Genomic DNA, 19,291 nt, shown 5'->3' on the forward strand with positions numbered 1-19,291 from the left:
TCAGAAATAAAGACTTGAAATATACCATTTTGTGTATCGACAAGTTTTACCTCAACTGATTTGGCTTTTTAAATATATTTTAATTTAGTGATATGAATCTGGATACAGCTTTACACAATAACATAAAAAAAATGACCAATGCTGCAAGATTTGATTGAGAACCTATACTTTAGTCTGTCCAAGAAAAAAAAAAAAAAAAGAAAAAAAAAGGAGGCTTCTGTGATACGTTTGCTTAAACTTGTAATGCCACATTAATACTGTACACGACACTTTAAAGAACATCTCTCCCTTATTTTACAAGCACATAAAACACTTTGATTCATTAGGCAAACAACAGGGAAAATAAATAATTTCTTAAAGAGATTCAAGAGAACATTTTACACAGACACATTTATAATGTGCAAGTTGTTGCAATTCCTCCACTCGGACTTAAGAGGCAGGATTTGTTACCTGTCCCAGGACAAAAGACCACACATCAAGTTCCCAGTTTGAATGCAGCGTCAAAAGATTCTGACATGATTATCAGAATCAACAAACCCGCTTCCAGTGTGCCAGTAAAGTTACGCAAACCAAGATAAACTGAGCTTCATGATCCAAGAATGGAGGATCGTTCTATTGTTCTACTGGAGATCTCAGTGTTTGTGAACCTGAATTCATCGCTTGTGCAAAAGTTTATCAGATTAAAAAAAAATGTTGATAACCGATGAAAAACACAGACTGGGTATAAAAGTCAGATGAAGGCACACAGAAAGACATAATCTAGTCAAACAAACAAGGTACAGGACTTAGAAATACATATATATATAAAAAGAAGGGGAAAAAAATCACATCTTAAAGGCTTTTTGTTGCCACAGTGAGATTTCTGTTCAGATCAGTGCACCGCCGAGAGGAGGCTCTGGTGCTGTTAATGCTCGTTTACGTCCAACATGATTCAGGAGATGAACATTCAGAGCGAAGGGTTGGGCACAGAAGGGCCGGGAATCTGCCAGATGATCATGTGACTACGTTCAGACCGCTGGGGCGTCGACTGAGACACCTCCGTTGACTCATCGCTTGCGTCGTCTCCTGAAAAGGTTCGTTTTGTTCAGCGTTTATGGAAGCGTCGGCTGTGCTCCTCACTCACCATTTAGTGTTCAAACTGAACTCACCTATTCGGAAGTTGATGTAGCCCTCTCCTCCGCTGAGGATGAGCTGAGCAGTGGTTACTTGGCTGTTGCCAGGAGATGTGATCAAACAGCCTGTAAGGACGAGACAGGACGCTCATGTTATAAAAAAAATAATTAACATTTACAGACACTAAAAGTATATTTCTGTCATTAGGTTAGTGAATTTATCGTTTTTATGGTCTGAAAAGTTGATCAGACCCTGTTCTGCTCATATTCCTGAAAATATAACTAGATTTTAATCTGGTGTCATAATTTTAGAACACTCTAGCCTTTAAGATTGCAATAAATTGACGTTTATTTAAAGAGAGAAAAGAAAAACGTACTACATTATAGTAACGGCTCTTAATTTCTTACCAGGAGCAGCAATGATGAATCGAACCGCTTGTCTGTGTCCGTGGTACGACAGCTGGACTGATGTAGTGGAGCAGTATGGGATGGAAATATCCTCCGACGCTGTGGACAATTAGTTCCCTTAATACCAGAGCACATTTCTAATGATATTAAATGGAATCATTTTGACATACTTATTGACAGGGGGATGGAGAAAATGGCGCCACCGCCGGTGCCCACCCACAGACGGCCAGAGATGATGGAGAGGGAGGAGATCTGGAGAGGCGACAGCGTCAAGAAGGGCTGACCTGCAACACAAACAGGAATGTGAACAAAAGCCATAAACTAAATTGAGTTGGTCGCAAATTAAAAGAAAACAAACTGATGTCAAATAAATGTAAAACTGTTTCAGTAAAACTAAAACTGAGGAAAAAAAAACCAACAAAAAAAAAAAACACAGTTCAAGCACCTAATGTTTTAGTGACCAAAGATGTGAAGTCGACTTCCTGCAGCGGTCGCCCAGTAGTCCAGTCAAACAGCCTGATGATTGGGTCAAGTCTGCAGGACGTCCAAACCCCACTTCCTCCAGCACACAGGAAGCGGACCTGCTGTTCACTGCGCTCCGATACGGAAAATACTTGCTGGGAAGAAAGATGAGAAACAATGATGGCACGTACAAATACAGCAAGTTTAAATATATATGCACACAGAAGCCAGAAGTGCAAAAGTCTTGAATCATCCTTTGTTTCAAAGATCCTTTCTTGCACTTCGGCTTCTTTTTTCCATCCAGTGCTGAACCTGTTTCTGAGGAATCATCTTAGTTATGAGAGTTTTGGATAACTGCCATGGCTAAAATGATTCCTCAGAAACAAGCTCAGCACCGAATCAATATTACTTCAGACCTTCTAGCTAATCTTGACAGGAAGCCCGCCTAATATTGAGCTGGTGTATTCAAAAATGTTTGGAAGATGATCCAAACGTGACGAAATGAAGTTTTTCTTGTGAACCATCAAGTGTGATTATATACCTGAACTGCATGATGGTGTAAATATTTAATTGAATAAAAAAAATATATATATTTATATAAACATTGCTACAGTCCAAGGATGTCATGCATTGTCTAATTTGAATCTTGAAATGAATAATTAAATCAAACAAACGTAATCCAATTATGCAGATGGTTTCAAATTCAAATAAATAATAATGAGATCCTGGTTCTAAGATGATGACTACATTTAAAATTTAAAAATACACTTAAAAAAAGTTGATACAGGTTTTATAAGACAGTCAGCATTGTATTTTAGCAAACATTTCTGTTTCTCACCTCTACTTTCTTGTTGTCAGTGTCTATGATATGAACTTTGTTCCAGTATCCAACCCACAGACGAGCACCTTTTGCGAGGCAGCAGCGAATGGGCTGCAAAGGGTTTACTCCAAGAGGCATCACGGAGTGCGACTGCAGATTCCATCCGTCTGTGGATACAAACGCACAACATCTCATCGTTTCCGTCACTGAACATTAATACCGTAAAACATGAGAAGCCAATATGCTGATTACCTGAAGTTTGAGAGAAAAATGCCAGAGTACCATCAGCTAAACCAGCAATAACCTGATTGTTGGAGTACCTGTAAAGTTAAGTCAACATGACGTAGACTACTTTTAGTATGGGGGGGGGAGAAATATCTGTGGTCATGTTTTTAAAATCCAATACATGCTAATATGGAAACAGAGCAGATCGTACTCACACTAGTGAATGCACACCCTCTGTGAGGCATACTGACTGCACACATCGCCTCCTTCCTGCAGAAGCCGGATGTACTAGAATACTGCAAAACAAAGACAAGAGATGAAGGAAAGGAGCTGGGCATGAGGGTCAAGAAAATGTGTTTCATGAGGAAGAGATCTGCTTTCTCAGCCAATGCTACCTTCCTTCCTGAGTTCCAATCCACACAGTCCCTGCCGAGTTTTCTGACAAAACAAAACCAACCAGAACGTGTCAAAGGAAAACGCCGAGTCATTTCCAAGCGATTTCAGCAAAACGTTAAAATCAATAGAGAAAAAAAATACAACAAAGACGCTGCAGCCATTCGATGCAGGACTGACCTGTGGGGGGTACAGCACAGACGCAGAGGGCAGGGGCTGTGGGAGGGAGGCTGAACTGATCCAGGACTGTGTTGGACCGTGCTGGGTCAATCACCGTGATTTCACTGCAGGAGGCAGGACCCGAAACAACCCACACAGAACACTGGCAGGGCAGGGATGACAGAACGTGGAAACATGAGCGGCATGAGCAGACCTGTGCTTAGAAGGCGTTAATCATGACCGGGTGGAGAGGAGTCATTAGAAGATGCATTAAACGAACTTACTGTGGCTTCTCCTGAGATCTCAGGTGTGACTGCAACAGCACAGTTAAGCTGCACAGGAAAAATGAAGTCAGAAGATAGTTTCTGTCCAAAAGGTGTGATGTTAACATTTGGGAGTTTACCTTGGCGGTGGAGTCCCTTTGATCCAAGAGTCTGAGTTGAACTAAGACAGGCACATCTTTAGGCTCTGGAACGGGCTCACCAGACTCCTGGAGTAATCACATTTAATCCTCATGCATTAGCGCTTGCGTTATTTCCCGCAATTTTTAAGCAGCATTAATGGTAGGCAGGTAGGAAGCAAACAGTAAATCGGCAGCCTGAGAAGTACCTGAGTGTTTGCCAGTGGCAAACTCCAACCATGTATCTGTCGCTTTCCTAGAGTTCCCCAAACATGGGAGCGGATGTCCCTGTAGAGTTCCCTCCTCCGGGCGCGTGGTGAAACACCAGCAGGAGCAGCAGATCTGGAGAAAAAGGGTTTTAGCCACTTGACATTTAAAAAGATTTTATTGACTAAAAATGTGGAATAATTGCAGGGATGACACTTTTAAAAGAAAAGTGTGTTTTTTTTATACATTCTCTCTACATTCTGTGGTTGATTAAGGCTGCAAGAGAGATCAAGACTTTCAGCAGACAACAGGAAGGCTAAACAGATTGCAGCAAAGTTGCCGTCAGCCATCTGGAAATCTCTTAGGTAATCCAAAAATCTACATTTCCAAGAAAATAAACACCCAAGCTTCACTGTGCTAATTGTTAATAGTATTTTAGTAAAAATACTAATACTAATAATACCAAATAAGGCATCATTACACTAGAAGATTATTGTATTAATAAATTTGAAAAAAAGAGCAAATATTTTGTACGTCACAATTTACTTAAGTGCTTTATTCCTCTTACAATGTCCACTGCTTGTTCATTAAAACAATTTTAAAAGTAAAAGGTTTAAATTGCACAGGATGTTTAAGATTTTCCTAAAATTTTATGCGAAAGTATAGTTTATGCCCTTTTCCTCAAGAGTGGACATTCACTGTACAAAATAAGTCAGCTAAGAACAGCAAAAGTGCTCACTCAGCCTGGGTTTTATTAATTGATGGAAGCTGTGAAGGCCCCTGAGGAGAGCGGCTCAGTGGTGAGGAAGCTGGCAGAACCAGCGCAGAAGTCGGAGCGGGAACCAGAGGCTCCTTGGACAGGCCAAACAAGCGGTTGAATCTGAACAAACAGAAAATATGAACCAGTTGATAAAATTAATAAGAGTAGCATCGGCATCTATTGCCAAAGTGGTTTCACTTTAGTTTTACTGTAACAAGGCAGCAAATGTTTATTCAACAATTGGTTACAAGTCTGAAAATGAAAGCACTCTGTTGTGTTGCTGCTTAAACTATAAGTCATGTCTTAATGAATTTATGCAAGTGTGAGTATTTTTTTTTTATTTGTTTTGTTTAGGGATGGCCTTGAATTGACAAAAGCAGAAATGTAACACATGAAGCTTTTGTGTTACATTTGATTTTAGACAAATTGTTCTATAAATAAAAAAAACAATTTAGTAATATTTGGTAATGCCAAATAATTAGACCGTAAAATAAAATGTTTTTGACTAAGAATAAGCTTGGTTGTTTTAACTAAAATAATTACGTTTATGGTGTGATTTGACTAAAGAGTGTTGCATCAAAACATTGTTTATCAAAAGCGTGTCCCTAAGGTACAACTCATCATGTATTAAGCAGAATATTTTATCTCATATTCTGAGCAGCATATTTAACATTTTGCCAAAAACAAAACATGCAGAAAGGCAATGTTTTATTATCGGCATGATTTATGAGTCTGTCAGGTATTGTAGTATTTCTTTTATTTATATTTTTTTTATTACCAATACACATTTACAGCTTGCTTTAATTACTGACCACACACGCAGGCATGGGAGCAAAGTCTGCTTTGCTATTACAGAGCTCAATTCTTCAACTAAACTGTAATTTATGTGAATTATGGGTAAGAAAACTGTTTAAATAAATAGATAAATAGGCAATTGTACTTACTTTTTCCAAACACTTGATTTTTTGTCCTCTGTAAGCTTCTCCACCTTTGTTGCTCTAGGAAAAAAACAAACAATAAAAAAGAATCCAGTGCAAGGGGAAGAAATCAATATAATAAATATGCAAATAGCTTTAGGAAATCACTTAAAAAAAAAAAAAAAAAAGAATGAAGAGACTAAAACTACCTTATCGTCTGACTGTGTCTCAGAGCCTCCTGCAGCTCAAACAGACGCTGCTTGTACTGGTTCTTCTCCATGACCACACGAGCCATTTCAGAGCGAGAGAACGGACGCATGGATGTGCATCCATTCTGAAGGGAAGTATGGATTTAATATTTGATTTAAAAAGGTCAGAATTCACAGTCAATAGTTAGTAAATTCAAAAAACAATTCTTCTTAAAACCGGAATAACTCCTTACGTCAGGATCCTCAGGGCGGCATGTTTCCAGTTCTCTCCGTAGTCTACGACAAGCAGTGATCAAAGAGGATAAGGATATTTTCAGATGAAAAGGAAAAAAAATGTGGCTGTTTTGAGATCAATCAAATATGTAGAAATGCATTCCACACCTCTTGATTTCCTCTTCCTTCTCCTTTAGCCGTCCCTCTACATGCGCCACAGTTTCCTGAAGAGTCGCCACTTCCAGGGCGAGGGCAGAACGATCGTCGGTCAGCTCAACCACCCGGGATATCAGCGCCTTACGAGCAGCTTCAACTGACTCACTGTAGACAGAATATTTCTATTTTTTCCCCCATACTTATGAAAGCAAATTTGATGCTTACAAGACTGCTTAAGAAAACAGGAAATGGGTTGTCTTTTTTCTGCTCTATACATCTGCGTACACGCACCCCTAACGTTCTTCTTAATGTACAGTAAATCTACACACTTCCCTTCTGTTCTGTGTAACTAGTGTATATACAGAAGCAACAAACCCACATGTCAGGAAACCTGAAAATACACTTAAAAAAAAAAAAACACTAGGCCACAGCGAACGAAAACCGCATGTAAATGTAAGACTCACTGGAGGACTTTCAGTTCCTCCAACTGGGCGAGAATCTCCTCAAACTGGTCTGCGCTGCCTAAACAGAGAAAAGAAGCAGAACTTTTTGTCTAAAAACTCTTGCTGGCGATAGCAAGTAGTGGTATGACTTTAATCTGTGTTTTCATGACCAAGACGTAAACAGTTAAACTGTGTAAAAGCACTTTAATAGGAATTAAAAACTCTGTTACCAAGATTGAGCCAATGCCACAATCTCTGTAACGGGGAGGGGTGAGGGGGAAGAAACTTTTTTTTGTTAGCTTTATTTATTTCCGTTATCATGAACTCAAAAAAAAAAATTAAAATAACTGGGGGAGATATCACAATAGCATCGATGAAAGTTCACTTACCTCTGATGCTGGCCCCTCGGTCTACACTCTCCAAATAATCTCGACTCAGTCCTGACAGTTCGGAGAATACAGAGTCTGTGTTGCGGAGGTCCCACTCGATGCAGTCCTCTTCATCCACCTCCTCTCTGTCCATCTGGTTATTTTCTTCCACTTCTCCCACCTGAAGCTCATCCATGTTCCTCAACTCGTCCTCCAGTTCATCCGTTAGTGGCTCATCGGTTTTAGATTTGTCAGGGGTGCTGAATGGGAAGTCAAATCATGAAGAGCCAGATGTTCTCAAAACAAATCGGTAAGCTGAAGTGAACTCTGCCTTAGTAAATAATTACAGTCACTCACAAGCTCTCCATCCAAATCCCAGAAGTTTATCAGCCAATTTATGGTGTAGGATTACCTTGCTTTCACACTGCTGTGAAACTGTGTGAGCTCAGGCGTGGCGCTTATGATGTCGGCGACGAACTGATCCGTCGCAGGATTTTCAGCAACATCAAACACTTTTTCTTCCTTGGCTTCTAGAGCTTTCAGAGTTGGTGGGCCAGAGTTTGAGTGTGGTCTCTGAATAATCTGCAAAAAAAACAACAAGAAACACCGATTTAGCTCATAAGAATGGAGTAAAACAAAAAGATACTTTTCAAAATATTTACACCCTTTTGCTTTAACACCCCTAAATAAAGAGAAGCACAACTTGAGAAGTTCCCAAATTAGTAAACCTAGTCGCCCTTTGTGTACTTTAGTCTTAGTAAAAATCCAGCTGTTTTCTGAAGGCCTTAGAGGTTTGTTAGAGAACATTACACAAAGCAGGTGAGGACAAACATTTTAAAACCTTACTGAGCTGGAGTTATTTTTCCAAAAATAAAATGGGTAAAGATTTTCGATTTCAGACTTGCAGTTGTAGCCGCAGTGGAAAAAAAAGTCATACTCACTTTTTCGTTAACAGTGGATCCGGATAACACTTGAGATGGGAATTCTGTGTTCTTGGGACGCACGTGGTTCCTAAGTCCGAACATGTAGAGTAGATGTTACAAAAAACTCCTTCTTAAGAAACAGAAATAATCATCTTATGATTCGTGACTCATTTACAGCATCTACAACCAAACCTAAACATCTACAAGACTCTTTCCTACTGTTAATATTTTAGGAGGAAAACGGGGGCACCGTTACAGTCCAGGCAGAAACTGCAGGCTGGTTTGATACTTAGAAAAGCTCAATAATCTTGGAACCTTCATGTGGGTCACACAAAAAGCTTCCACCATGGATAATTTATAGTTTTCCTGCATGGGAAACTGAGCAGAATAAGTAAGAGTTTCAAAAAGAGAGCTGTAAATAACCTTAAAGGAGAATCCCTTTCAGACTCCTTCCTTTTCTCCAGAAGTTCTCGATACGAGTTAGTCAACTAAAGGAGAGATAATGAATGACGTTAGAAACAACACATACATTTTCCTTAACGGGGGATAAAAATGGTACCATGTTAAACTGAACTGAAGGTAAACAAAGTAAACAAAAGAGAAAAATGATATTTTATCAGTATTATTTATCTGGGGCAGAATGTTATTTTGATAACCTAAAATATAAGATTAGTAACTTTTCTGGTATAAAAAATATTTAAAATGATGTTCATGCAACTTCACAGACATACTTTTATCCTTTATCTTATCCAATTTGATCTGTTGCACATTTCATTTTACTAAAATGTTTAAAAACTGAAACCAGCTCAAGTCTGAACAACAATCTGTACAAATCCCTAGGATCTCTGCAATGGCATTAAATTTTAGTCTTTAATTATTGCTTACACACTTCTGTTCAGAATTGAGAATGTTTGGGCTGCAGAGGAGTATCTGACCTTGTTGTGAGCATTTCTCAGTGTACTCAGCTCTCTGGAAAGGTTCGTCTTTTGCTCCTCCAAGGCCATCACTGCAAGGAAACAGAAGACTCTGTTAGGACATCTTTCAAGTCAAAATAAATGGAGATACGGTCTAAATGTGTGGTTTACCACTAATTTTCAACCGATTTGCATTTTATCCCTGCAGGGCCACAGAGAAACAGGAGTTCATTCCAGCAGTCAACGGACAACAGGGAAACCGCGCAAACACACACACAGACACACACACACACACACACACACACACACACACACACACACACACACACACACACACCTGAGGGCAATTTAGGCCAATTAAACCAACCTGCATGACTTTGGAAGAAACCAGAGAACTGATAGTGTGTGTGTCAAGAGGAGCGCAGGAAAATTAAAGGAGCTAGAGGATGTCCTGTCAGGCCCTGGGTGTGTTCCTCGTGTCTCGATGATAGGGCAAGGTGAAAAGATGGAAGCCCTTTCTTACCAAAAGTCTTGCAGAAAATGTGTTACACATTATGTGTTGAAACTGATGTTGAACTTTTATCCATAATTCTAAATAGTATATTTGGTGCAAAAAAAAACAACAAACAAACAAAACAAAAACACATTTCCCAAAGAGCACAGAGAGGCATAGTGATGGCAGCATCATGCTTTGCAGCTGCTTTTCATCTGCTGGAACTGGGCTAGGTAAAGAGAACTGTGAATAGTTTCAAACACGAGTCACTGTTCGTACAAAACGTTCAAACTTCTGGTAGACAGCTACAGACGTAGAAGAAACTCAACTTCCCTCTGTCAATGGATGCACAAACCTCTGAGCTGCATGAATTATAAATCAATGACTAGCTTAGTCTTTGTTTTTTACTACATAAAGACAGGAATTTTTATAGCCTGTGTGGAAAAATTAAAACTGATAAACTCTGGAAATATGGATTTACTTCTTTACTACTCAGAAACTCACTTTGATCAGCTTGTTGTCTTGCTTTCTTCTCCAGATCTCTCTCCCGCATCTCTCTATCCTTTTCTCTTCCCCTCATGGCTCGCCTCTCTTGTTCGAATTGATCGTCCAGTTCTAGATATTTCTAAAAGAAACAAATATTTAACAGCTCAGGGATATAGAAAAGTTCATTTTTTTTGGATTAAAAAAATATCTTATATACAGTTGAATCCAGAAGTTTACCTACACAGAATAAAAAGACACAAGCCTTTTTGTTTCACTGTCTGAACTTAAATCAGACCAAACTTCTCTTGTTTTAGGTAAGTTAGCATTAAAAAAAATGTTAATGCCACAACCATGAGAGAAAGAAAGTCAGAATTATTTATCTCTCCAAGATTAGAAGTCTACATGCATTTCTTCAGGATTTGATAGCAATACCTTTGAACTGAATGACTTGGGTGTTTGTTTCTCAAGCTTCTCACAATAATTTGTTGGAGTTCTGGTCCATTCCTCCAGACAGAACTGGTGGAACTGGGTCAGGCTTGTAGGTCACCTCGTTCTCCCACAAATTCTCTCTAGGATTGAAGTCAGGCTTTTGTGGTGGCCATGCCAAAACATTGACTTTATTGTCCTTAAGCCACTTTATGACCACATAGTTGCAAACTATGCTTAAGGTTATCCCTTTAGTTACAGAGTGGCCTTTCAGCCCATGTTAGTACAGGACATGTTTCACTGTCCAAAATGACTCCAGATTGAGTCACACTCTTCACAAAGTCATAAGATTTTCTTCTTGGGGAGATTTGCACATTTCAGACTAAAACACTTGACTTTCCCCATCACATCAAAGAAGAAAGCATTGTGTTTCAGATGTGTTAACTCAGAGGTAGTAATCATTCTGTATGTAAACTTATTTTTTTTAGACATTAAATAAATCGGACATATTCTTTCCTTCATTATTGTGGCATCTAGCAAATAGAAATAATTTTAGTGATCCTAACTGATCTAAAACAAGAGAAGCTTGGTCTGATTTAACTTCATACAGTGAAAAAAAGAGAAGTAAATCCGTCTTTTCATTCGGTGTATAAACTTCTGGTTTTACCTGTATGTACATTTTATGCAAGTTGGTGGTAATCTGTTGCAGTTTAAAAATGCTACACGCCTTTGCCAGGAATCAGGACACTTGAATATGAGAAGTTTCATTTCCCAGCTAAATGAATCAATATGCTACTTCATGCTGGATCAGTTCTCACCTCCTGACTTTCCTTCCTCAGAGCTTTCTCTGCTTGGTATCTCTCCAGCAGCTCCTCTCGCTCAGCTTTCTCCCTCTCTGCCTCCTCCTCCCTTTCCCTCAGCTGGGCCTTGCAGTTAGCCAGCCCCTCCAAGACCCACACGAATGTGGGCACCAGGGACTCCACCACACCTTCACCATGAGTCTCAATAACATTCTATAGAAGGGTAAAACAGCAGAAAGGGAGCCCAGGTGTTTCACTACATCCAAATAATATTTTTACTCACATTTACACTGAAGTGCTCAGAGGTAGAAGAAAAAAAAAAAAAACCAATACTTACTTGTAGTTCTGCATAAAGTTTTCCTGCCTCCTCACTCACAATGTTTGGATCCAGCTCCACCTCCCCCGTTCCACACAGCACTTTCTCGCTGTAGTCCATCGGCTTCTTCGTTTTTGAAATTCGGTATAATTTACTGCAAAACCGTCCTCCAGATTTGAGGCCAACAGTAATTTCTTACAATTCTGTGGCAAACATGCTGGAGTGGACTTCCTTACCAACTAATAAAACTAGTCTAGCTAGCTCTCTGACATTTCTGTTAACACTGGCACCACCCATTTTTCACAGCATTGGGTTTGTTTGCAGACCAGTAAATGGAGCATCCTCTCAGAGGCCTGCCAGCAAACTCTGCATGATAGCTGAATGAGTTTCAGAGCCCATCCTGAAAAAAACAAAAAACATAAAGTGATTAGTACTTTTCTTTATATTATAACTTGTAAATAATAAGTCTCTAGTTTCATGACCACCGGACAGTTAGAATGCTTGTATTTTAATTTCTGTTTTACTTTATCTCGTAAATATCCAAGTCCCGTTTGGTAAAATAAATTACAGCAATTTTTTTTCAAACAATATTATTAGAGATGATTTGTCTTTTATAAAGCAAGAGAACATGCAAACTCAATGCATAAAGATTTCAGGCTGGGATTCGAACCCAGGACCTTCTTCATGCAAGGCAATGGTGTCCTCCTCACAGCAGGTCTCTCAAAGGAATTACGGGTTCATCAGGGGTCCTAATCTTTCGTGGTTCATGAGAGTCTGCTGGTATATCGAGATTAGGCCCAAAATCTGAGAGTAGGACATAGCATGTAGTCTTCGGGAATGTATTAGCAGCGTGTTTAATTATGCCTGAGAATTTAGTTTTTTGCTGGGTAATTTTGCATTTATTTTCATAATTTAACAAAAATACCAAACAACACAGAGACATAAACTGATATACCTTGCTTAAAGTACATAGCGACAAAATGGGTGGGTCTGAACTGAGAAAAATGATGGCACTGAAGGTGTTGGGAAACTGAGGACTTGCTACTTACAGTTGAATTATAGGGCAAACCTGGCAAGCAAGGGCATGATGGACAGCCTAAACAATAATTTGTGTTACTTTTTTTAATTAACACGCTCATCCCTATTATTATTATTATTATCATTCTTTGTAACATTTATGATAGAAATATACTACACACCAGCTTCTTTGAGAGGATTTAATTTTGTAGAGGTCATGTAAAGCACTGACTGTAGAACATGAGAAATTTATCCTCTTTACGCTTAGGATCTACTGCATGCCAAGTTGTTAGCCAATAGCTCTGATTAGACACGGTTTTTCATGGATTCAGAAACTAATTGATGCAAAGGATGAAATAAAGAAGGCAATATTCCCTAAATAAATTCATGAATATAGGCCGATTACATTTTGAGTTTAATGTTGACAAAGATGAAGGATTTATGCAGTTTTGAATTAAAACTCAGTAGCATAACTAAAAAAAAGGACAGGAATCATTTTTAAGAAACCATAAACGTAAATCAACCAACGAATGGGATTTGTGCAATTATAAAAAGCCAACTCAATTATCATGCCTTCTTCTGTGAAATATAGCCACAAACAGATTTCAGAACTTTACAAGATTAATTTTAAATGCAAATAGATCAGCAACAGGTTGCATCCAGCAAAAGACTCATGTTATTAACATTATTAGTTATTAAAATAAGAGCATAAATAAGTCCAGTCTGAATTGTCTTATGTCTTGCCAGCCTGTATAAATAAATAAAGTGACTGACAGTGGACACCTTGAAGACCGTTGGCAGCAAGTTTACAAAGTTGTCAGTTGGCCAGAAAACTAGCCGAATGGCTATCATGCTCACTCGTCTAGCAACAAACTTACCTCCACCGACGATTCTGGGTTGATTTTTACTCTACAACCGAATATCACTCAGCTGTTTCGTGCGTTTTAGTCGGAGACGGTATCAATTTCTGAAACCAGTTTAAAGAAGGGGGTTGTTGTCCAATTTTTGACGTGCACAGACATGTCTTCTGACTGTCCAATCAGAGCCCCGACAATGTGGACCGTATCCAATGGGATTGGAAAAGGGGCGGGATATGTGTAGTTTTGTTTTCGGAAAGAAAAAAAAGGTTTCCTGAAACTTGAACGATGACACGTGACTTGAGGAGTTAACAGCGGGTTGTCAGGTGATCCTGGTGAAGCCTTCCCAAGCCTCATACCTGCTGAAATACCTTACATGCATGAGAATAAACGAGTTTTCCCGTGTCGTGTTGAATTGGAAAATGTTGGGACTGAGAACGGCGCTGGTGGAAATATTCAGGTGTGAGCAATTTTGAATGTGTGTCTCAGTAAACAGTTCTGTAGCGTTATTTTTGCAAAATGTTCAACATTACAATACACTTAAAGTCTCTATAAAACAATTTAGCAAAAGATATATTACTATAGATATAGAATGTGAAGAAACATTCACTGCAAATTAGAAGATGAAGTTTGCTTTTCCTCCAGCAGGGGGAGATACCAACGCATTTTTTATCTGAATCTCCTTGCTGCATGTTACTTCTAACTTCTGCTTTTTGCCATGATATAAAAGATGAAAGATATTTAATTTTAAGAAATTCATTATATAGAAGTATTATCTTTATATTGGTTTAACAATTATTTTCCATTTAAAGAGAAAGTCAGAACTGTTTCTAATTAAATATTTGTTTCTTTTAGTGACAGAATATATTATCTTGACTTTAATATGCAAACTTTTTACAGAAAGAATTTACTTAATTAAACAAAGTTTTACTACTGTTAATTATATTTACCGATAAGCTGATAATTTGATTTTTGTTTTAAAAATCAATCACTATCATTGATTAGATGTACAGTCCCACAGACCATTTGCCTCCCTCAGTCCTGTGGGGTTGCTGTGCATTGCTCCAAATCGCCATATTCAAACCCATCCACATAAGTTCTTTAAGTAATGCTAAGGTTAAGAATTTAAACATCACAATCTACATATTAAATGAATGCTAAAGACCTCACTTATACCTTCATTCTGACATTTTACTGTGTTACATCATTCGTACATGCTTTGACAAATTCATACTGTTCATTATACATTACATTATAACATCTTCATTCTTTTTTTGGTCTCTATACTGATACATAAGCTTTTGTATTGTAAAAAAAAATGTAACCAATGACTAAAAATGTGCAACTCAGAAGAAATATTCTTTAAAACTTTATAAACCTAAAGATAATGAGGTATAAAAAAGAACATTATTTTAGACAGACAAACAAAGATCTTAAAGCGAATGTAAAAACAAACTAACATATCAGATAATTCATTGCCTACTCCATATTTGGCGCGATTGTTGTTGAGAACATTTTACATGTGACATTTCCAAACACAACATAGCTGGCATTCTCACAAGGAAGAAGAAGAACTGTTTTAAGTTTATAACACACTAGAATTCGAGTTTGCAGCAGGAAGTGCTTAAAGTCTTACACAACAAAATGTAACACTGCATCCTGAATTAAGATACCATCATATTGTGAAATAGGACTAAACACAAATTCTAACTATTTTATTCAATGCAAATAACAAATCCTTTTATGCATTAAAAGATTTTATATTTTCTGTTTAAAATTACCTTAAAGTGAATAAAATTAAAATCGAGTAAAATAAATGTATATGTTTAATTAGTATGAAAGCAGTGCAGCTATATTGAGGTGTCATCAGCAGTTAAGTTATTATTTTAGGTGCAGCCTCAACAAATCGGTATTACCGTTCTGCACAATGTTTTCATGGGAATTGGCCGCCACTGTGATGTGCACAGCATAAGCGAATGGCTTTGCAATGTTGTTGGCAAATTAAACTCACTTAAGAACTATGGACTATATTTAATCATCTCTTTTAATCTAAAATACTTAAATTGGCCAAAGCCAAAGTTTCTAGAAATGTGTTGAGATTCATAAAACCTCTATAAAGTTTATCAGAACAACAAAAGAGTATAGTTTTGTATTTATTTTGACCTCCCAGTGAGATAAGTGTAGAAACTGGTGGGCGAAGGCAGAGCTGCCTACATGACCAAACAGGAAGTGTGGTGTGCTGTTAATGTGGGTTAAAAATGCTCCAGATTTGGAGCAGGAAAATTACTGTTTGTACATTTCTTATACTCAATCCTGTACGGAGGAATTTGATAAGCTCACAACAATTTCCGCCATAGTGCTGCTTTATACAGTGACTTTTTTTATAACTTCACCTTCCCCAACCAAAACTTGGTTTCCTTCCCTTTTTTCTTCTCGTCTGATACCTCTCTTCTTCTTCGTCAGGAGGTGAAACATGAGCACGCTGGCCATCACCAAAAAACTGAGCACAAGTATCACCAGCCCAAGCCCCAGCAAAGTCGAGGTCCTGTCCTTAAGCTGAGCCAGCTGGTCCCAGAGCCCCACGGCCAAGCAGCTCAATCCGATGAGAGTTCCCCAAAATCCGAAGGCCAGGATGCAGGACCTACAAGAGAGTTCAACGCCCCCAGTCACCACAGTGATGCCCGCCACCGAGACCACTCCACTTGAAAAGGTAACAGTTTCAGGCTGACATTGGTAGGAGACGGTTGGAGGTGTATCTGGTAAAGCTGAAGGATCAAGGGTCTCCATCTTGGCTGCCATGGCAGGTTTTTTTTTATTTTTTTTATCAATTTCAAGGCAGATGAGAGGGATCTCACTGTAACCTCTTCTTCTGTCCTGCACATATTTCACAAAGCAGAGGCATGTAAAAAACAACTTCTTATCCACTTATCTTTTTTCAATTTCTTTACATGACTTGGTAAGATGCAAATGGGAACATAACTTCTTTCAATCTTCTATGTGGGCCATATTTGTGAAATGCCCAATTGATATCTGTCCTTTTGGCAGACTCTTCTACCTGAACAATGGATCTCTGCAGCTCCTCCTGAGATACCACGGCTGCTTTTTTGATTAATGCTCTTACACTAACTTGAAGTTTTTATTTTGCCTTTATTTTACCAGGAAATTGTTTGGGATAAAATCCATTTTTCAAAAGAAACCTGCCTGAAAGGTACACTGGTGTACAGTATACATAATAAAATAAATAAAAAAAAGTTCAATCCAGTTTTGCAGCACTGTTCCTACTAAGCCGATGGATCAAACTATCTTTGAGACGTCCGAATTGTGGGATATGTTTTTTTTATAACCTAGTTCTGCTTTAAACTTCTTCACAACTACATACCTGCTGTGTTCCTTGGTCTCCATAATGGATACCAAGGTATCCATTATGGATATATACAAAGTCCTGAGTTGTATACTAAAGTATACAAATCAGGACTCATTTAGCCAAATAGAGGACTTCTGGAGGTAACTGGTTGCACTGGATTTTTTTAAGGGTATCACACTAAAAAGCTCTGAATTCAAATATTTGTCAAAAATCTGAAAACCTTGAGTCATTTTCCTTCCAGTACACATCTAAAAATTACTTTGTGTTGGTTCATCGCATCAAATTACAATAAATTAAATGATGTTTGGTTATAACAAGATATGAAAGGCCTAAGAGGTGTCAATACTTTTGGAAGACACTGTAAGTACATATTATTGTTTGCTTTCACAGTTTGAGAGTTATAGCTCTTCCTTAAAGCTATAATATGCATTTTAAATAGAAGAGAAAATGTTTAAAGTAAATTAATAATATGAAGTAGATTGTTATTCTTTACTGCTGCTTTTGCAACATTTGTTGAGAAGGTGGACAAACATTTTTGGCATTCTTCAGAAATCTTGGAACTCAACTAACATTTACATTTTTGGTAGATTTAAAAAAAAAAAATACGATAACAAGAAGAAAACGTCTTGAGCTTTAATTGAGATCTGATGCTAGTTAATTAATAAAAATGCAAACACTTAAATGTCCAAATCTTAATTCTGGCTTACATTTTCTTGATGTATTGGTTTAAGTTGCATCTCTTTACATCTGATCTAGAGAAGTGTGAGTTAATTCATCTGGAAACTCAAATTTTTTTTAGTTTATTATTCCATAATCCAGACCCAAAATAATAAAAAAAATAATAATAATCTTAAGCAAACAGCTAAGTTTTATAGTCCATAAAAAGCTCATCTCTACTTACGTCAGTATTGAACTGGGAGTGCAGAAGTCAGTGGAAGCTACGCGGTAAAGTTCCCATATAATTAACACTAAAAATACTTTTAATATATAGTCTACTAATAAATGAAAGCCTGCGGTTGCTGCTGCTGATGTTCTCTCTCCACCAGGGGATGTAGAAATGGGAGGCCCCAAGTCTGCACAAATATTCCCTGCTTGGGTTCTTGGACTAAACTGTGGACAAAGTAATCAAGATTGTAGCTGTAGTTTGTTTATTCCTCTCCTTCCTTGTTTTGCTAGGAAGCTCTCGTCTGTCATTACCTGTCATTATGACCCATTAACAGATATTTATCTAGAAACAACTCCCTTCCTCTTTTTCTTTTTCTTTCAGCTTAAGATATGAGTCAGGTCCAACCAAGGCATTGTATTGGTTAAGAAAGAAGTTTTCTTTTCCCAAAGCATTGTCCAGCTCAGCATTCACACTCTGCCACTTACGCCAATAGTTGTGACGTACAGATATTCCAACAATACATCTAAAACGCCTCTGAAGTGTTAAGGGAGAAGGGGGTTCTGGATAAGATTTTCTTTTCAAAATTCCATTTGTTCCCATTATTAGTTCAAGTCAAATCTAAGCAGTTTTAAGTAGGATCAAATTTACACGTTTTAATGTGATTTACAACTACAGGGAAATAAAGAGAAATGTGTCAGAGTTAGGTGGACAAGATCATCATACTAAATGAATGTGTTTGGTATAATGATCAAACTTATTCTTTGCTATATGTTTGGTATATTATGTGTATAGCAAAAGCAGGTTACGATATAATAAATAAAGAAATGTAACAATAAGTTTTCTCCCGACCCCACTGAGGGACAAGGGTGTTCAGAAAATGGATGGATGGATGAACAATAAGTTTTTTACATCAACATATATCATAAGTCATTTTATGTTGTACTTGGCACTGTTTGAGCTGTGGACACTCACAGATGTTGTCATTTTCTAAAAAAAATTCTTTGCATGTGGAATGACCACACATGCAAAGCGTTTGAGCAGCTTAAAGGCAGGCACCACAACCAACAGCATGGAGTAGCTGTTGTGTTGCACTATGGGATTTGTAGTTAATTTGTAGCTCATGTGAGCTATATAACTGACTGTTAGGTCATTAGGATATATGAAATGATCTTGCTTGCCAGACGTCCACAAGCCTTAACCTCTACTTATGTAAGTCTTATTTGATGGGGATGGGAAAAAAAACATACTTCACTAAAGACTAACATGGTGCACCAATGTTCCAGTAATGTTTTGTTCATATATATATATAGCTGACTGTATAGCTCAGTGGGTAGACACCAGTCTACCACCCGGGAGACCGGGGTTCGAATCCGGGCTGGGGCGAGTACAACAGTGCAATTGAGCTATGCAGTGTGGGTCCTTAGGCAAGACCCTTGGAGCTATATAGCCTACCTCATACCATGAGAGACATTGATATGCATAACATGCCGGCTCAGACGTCGCCCGGCCAAACAAGTGTTTGGCAGGGTACTAACAACAGAGCAGACCCACCAAGAC

At 38.1% G+C, this 19,291-nt stretch overlaps 1 protein-coding gene and 1 long non-coding RNA gene across 3 annotated transcripts; both read right to left on the minus strand.

Moving 5' to 3' along the window:
- Positions 1–59: 59 nt before the first annotated feature.
- LOC106958081 (C-Jun-amino-terminal kinase-interacting protein 4) lies at positions 60–13,635 on the minus strand. Of its 2 annotated transcripts, XM_015049819.1 has the most exons (28): positions 13,506–13,635; positions 11,632–12,010; positions 11,313–11,507; positions 10,087–10,207; positions 9,111–9,181; positions 8,599–8,663; positions 8,194–8,263; positions 7,665–7,834; positions 7,274–7,512; positions 6,906–6,963; positions 6,454–6,606; positions 6,306–6,348; positions 6,073–6,197; positions 5,891–5,944; positions 4,926–5,066; positions 4,189–4,321; positions 3,983–4,069; positions 3,864–3,911; positions 3,601–3,742; positions 3,423–3,465; positions 3,243–3,323; positions 3,055–3,122; positions 2,821–2,969; positions 1,966–2,137; positions 1,691–1,804; positions 1,521–1,619; positions 1,149–1,238; positions 60–1,065 (listed from the first exon to the last, which is right to left on the minus strand). In XM_015049819.1, the coding sequence occupies exons 2-28, from the start codon at positions 11,728–11,730 to the stop codon at positions 947–949; spliced, it is 2,949 nt and encodes a 982-aa protein (XP_014905305.1). In that variant the 5' UTR covers positions 11,731–12,010; positions 13,506–13,635; the 3' UTR covers positions 60–946. The 2 variants fall into 2 exon arrangements, with proteins under 2 accessions (XP_014905305.1, XP_014905306.1); XM_015049820.1 differs by lacking the exons at positions 10,087–10,207; positions 11,313–11,507; positions 11,632–12,010; positions 13,506–13,635 and adding an exon at positions 9,261–9,342.
- Positions 13,636–16,299: 2,664 nt separating this feature from the next.
- On the minus strand, positions 16,300–17,908 carry LOC106958060 (uncharacterized). Its single transcript, XR_001427082.1, has 2 exons — positions 17,750–17,908; positions 16,300–16,358 (listed from the first exon to the last, which is right to left on the minus strand). It is a non-coding gene; the product is annotated as an uncharacterized LOC106958060 (long non-coding RNA).
- Positions 17,909–19,291: the final 1,383 nt, after the last annotated feature.

Source organism: Poecilia latipinna, unplaced genomic scaffold (assembly GCF_001443285.1).
Source record: "Poecilia latipinna isolate Pla-1442-1.1 unplaced genomic scaffold, P_latipinna-1.0 Scaffold960, whole genome shotgun sequence".
Classification (NCBI taxonomy): domain Eukaryota; kingdom Metazoa; phylum Chordata; class Actinopteri; order Cyprinodontiformes; family Poeciliidae; genus Poecilia; species Poecilia latipinna.

What these genes read in the sequence shown, in the direction of transcription:
- LOC106958081 (XM_015049819.1), bottom strand. Translation starts at nt 11,730, where the DNA reads ATGGACTACAGCGAGAAAGTGCTGTGTGGAACGGGGGAGGTGGAGCTG. An exon ending in CCGAGGGGCCAGCATCAGAG is followed by an intron (nt 6,964 to 7,273) that starts GTAAGTGAACTT and finishes TTCTCTGTTTAG; the next exon opens with GCAGCGCAGACCAGTTTGAG. An exon ending in ATTTTTCTCTCAAACTTCAG is followed by an intron (nt 2,970 to 3,054) that starts GTAATCAGCATA and finishes TTGTATCCACAG; the next exon opens with ACGGATGGAATCTGCAGTCG.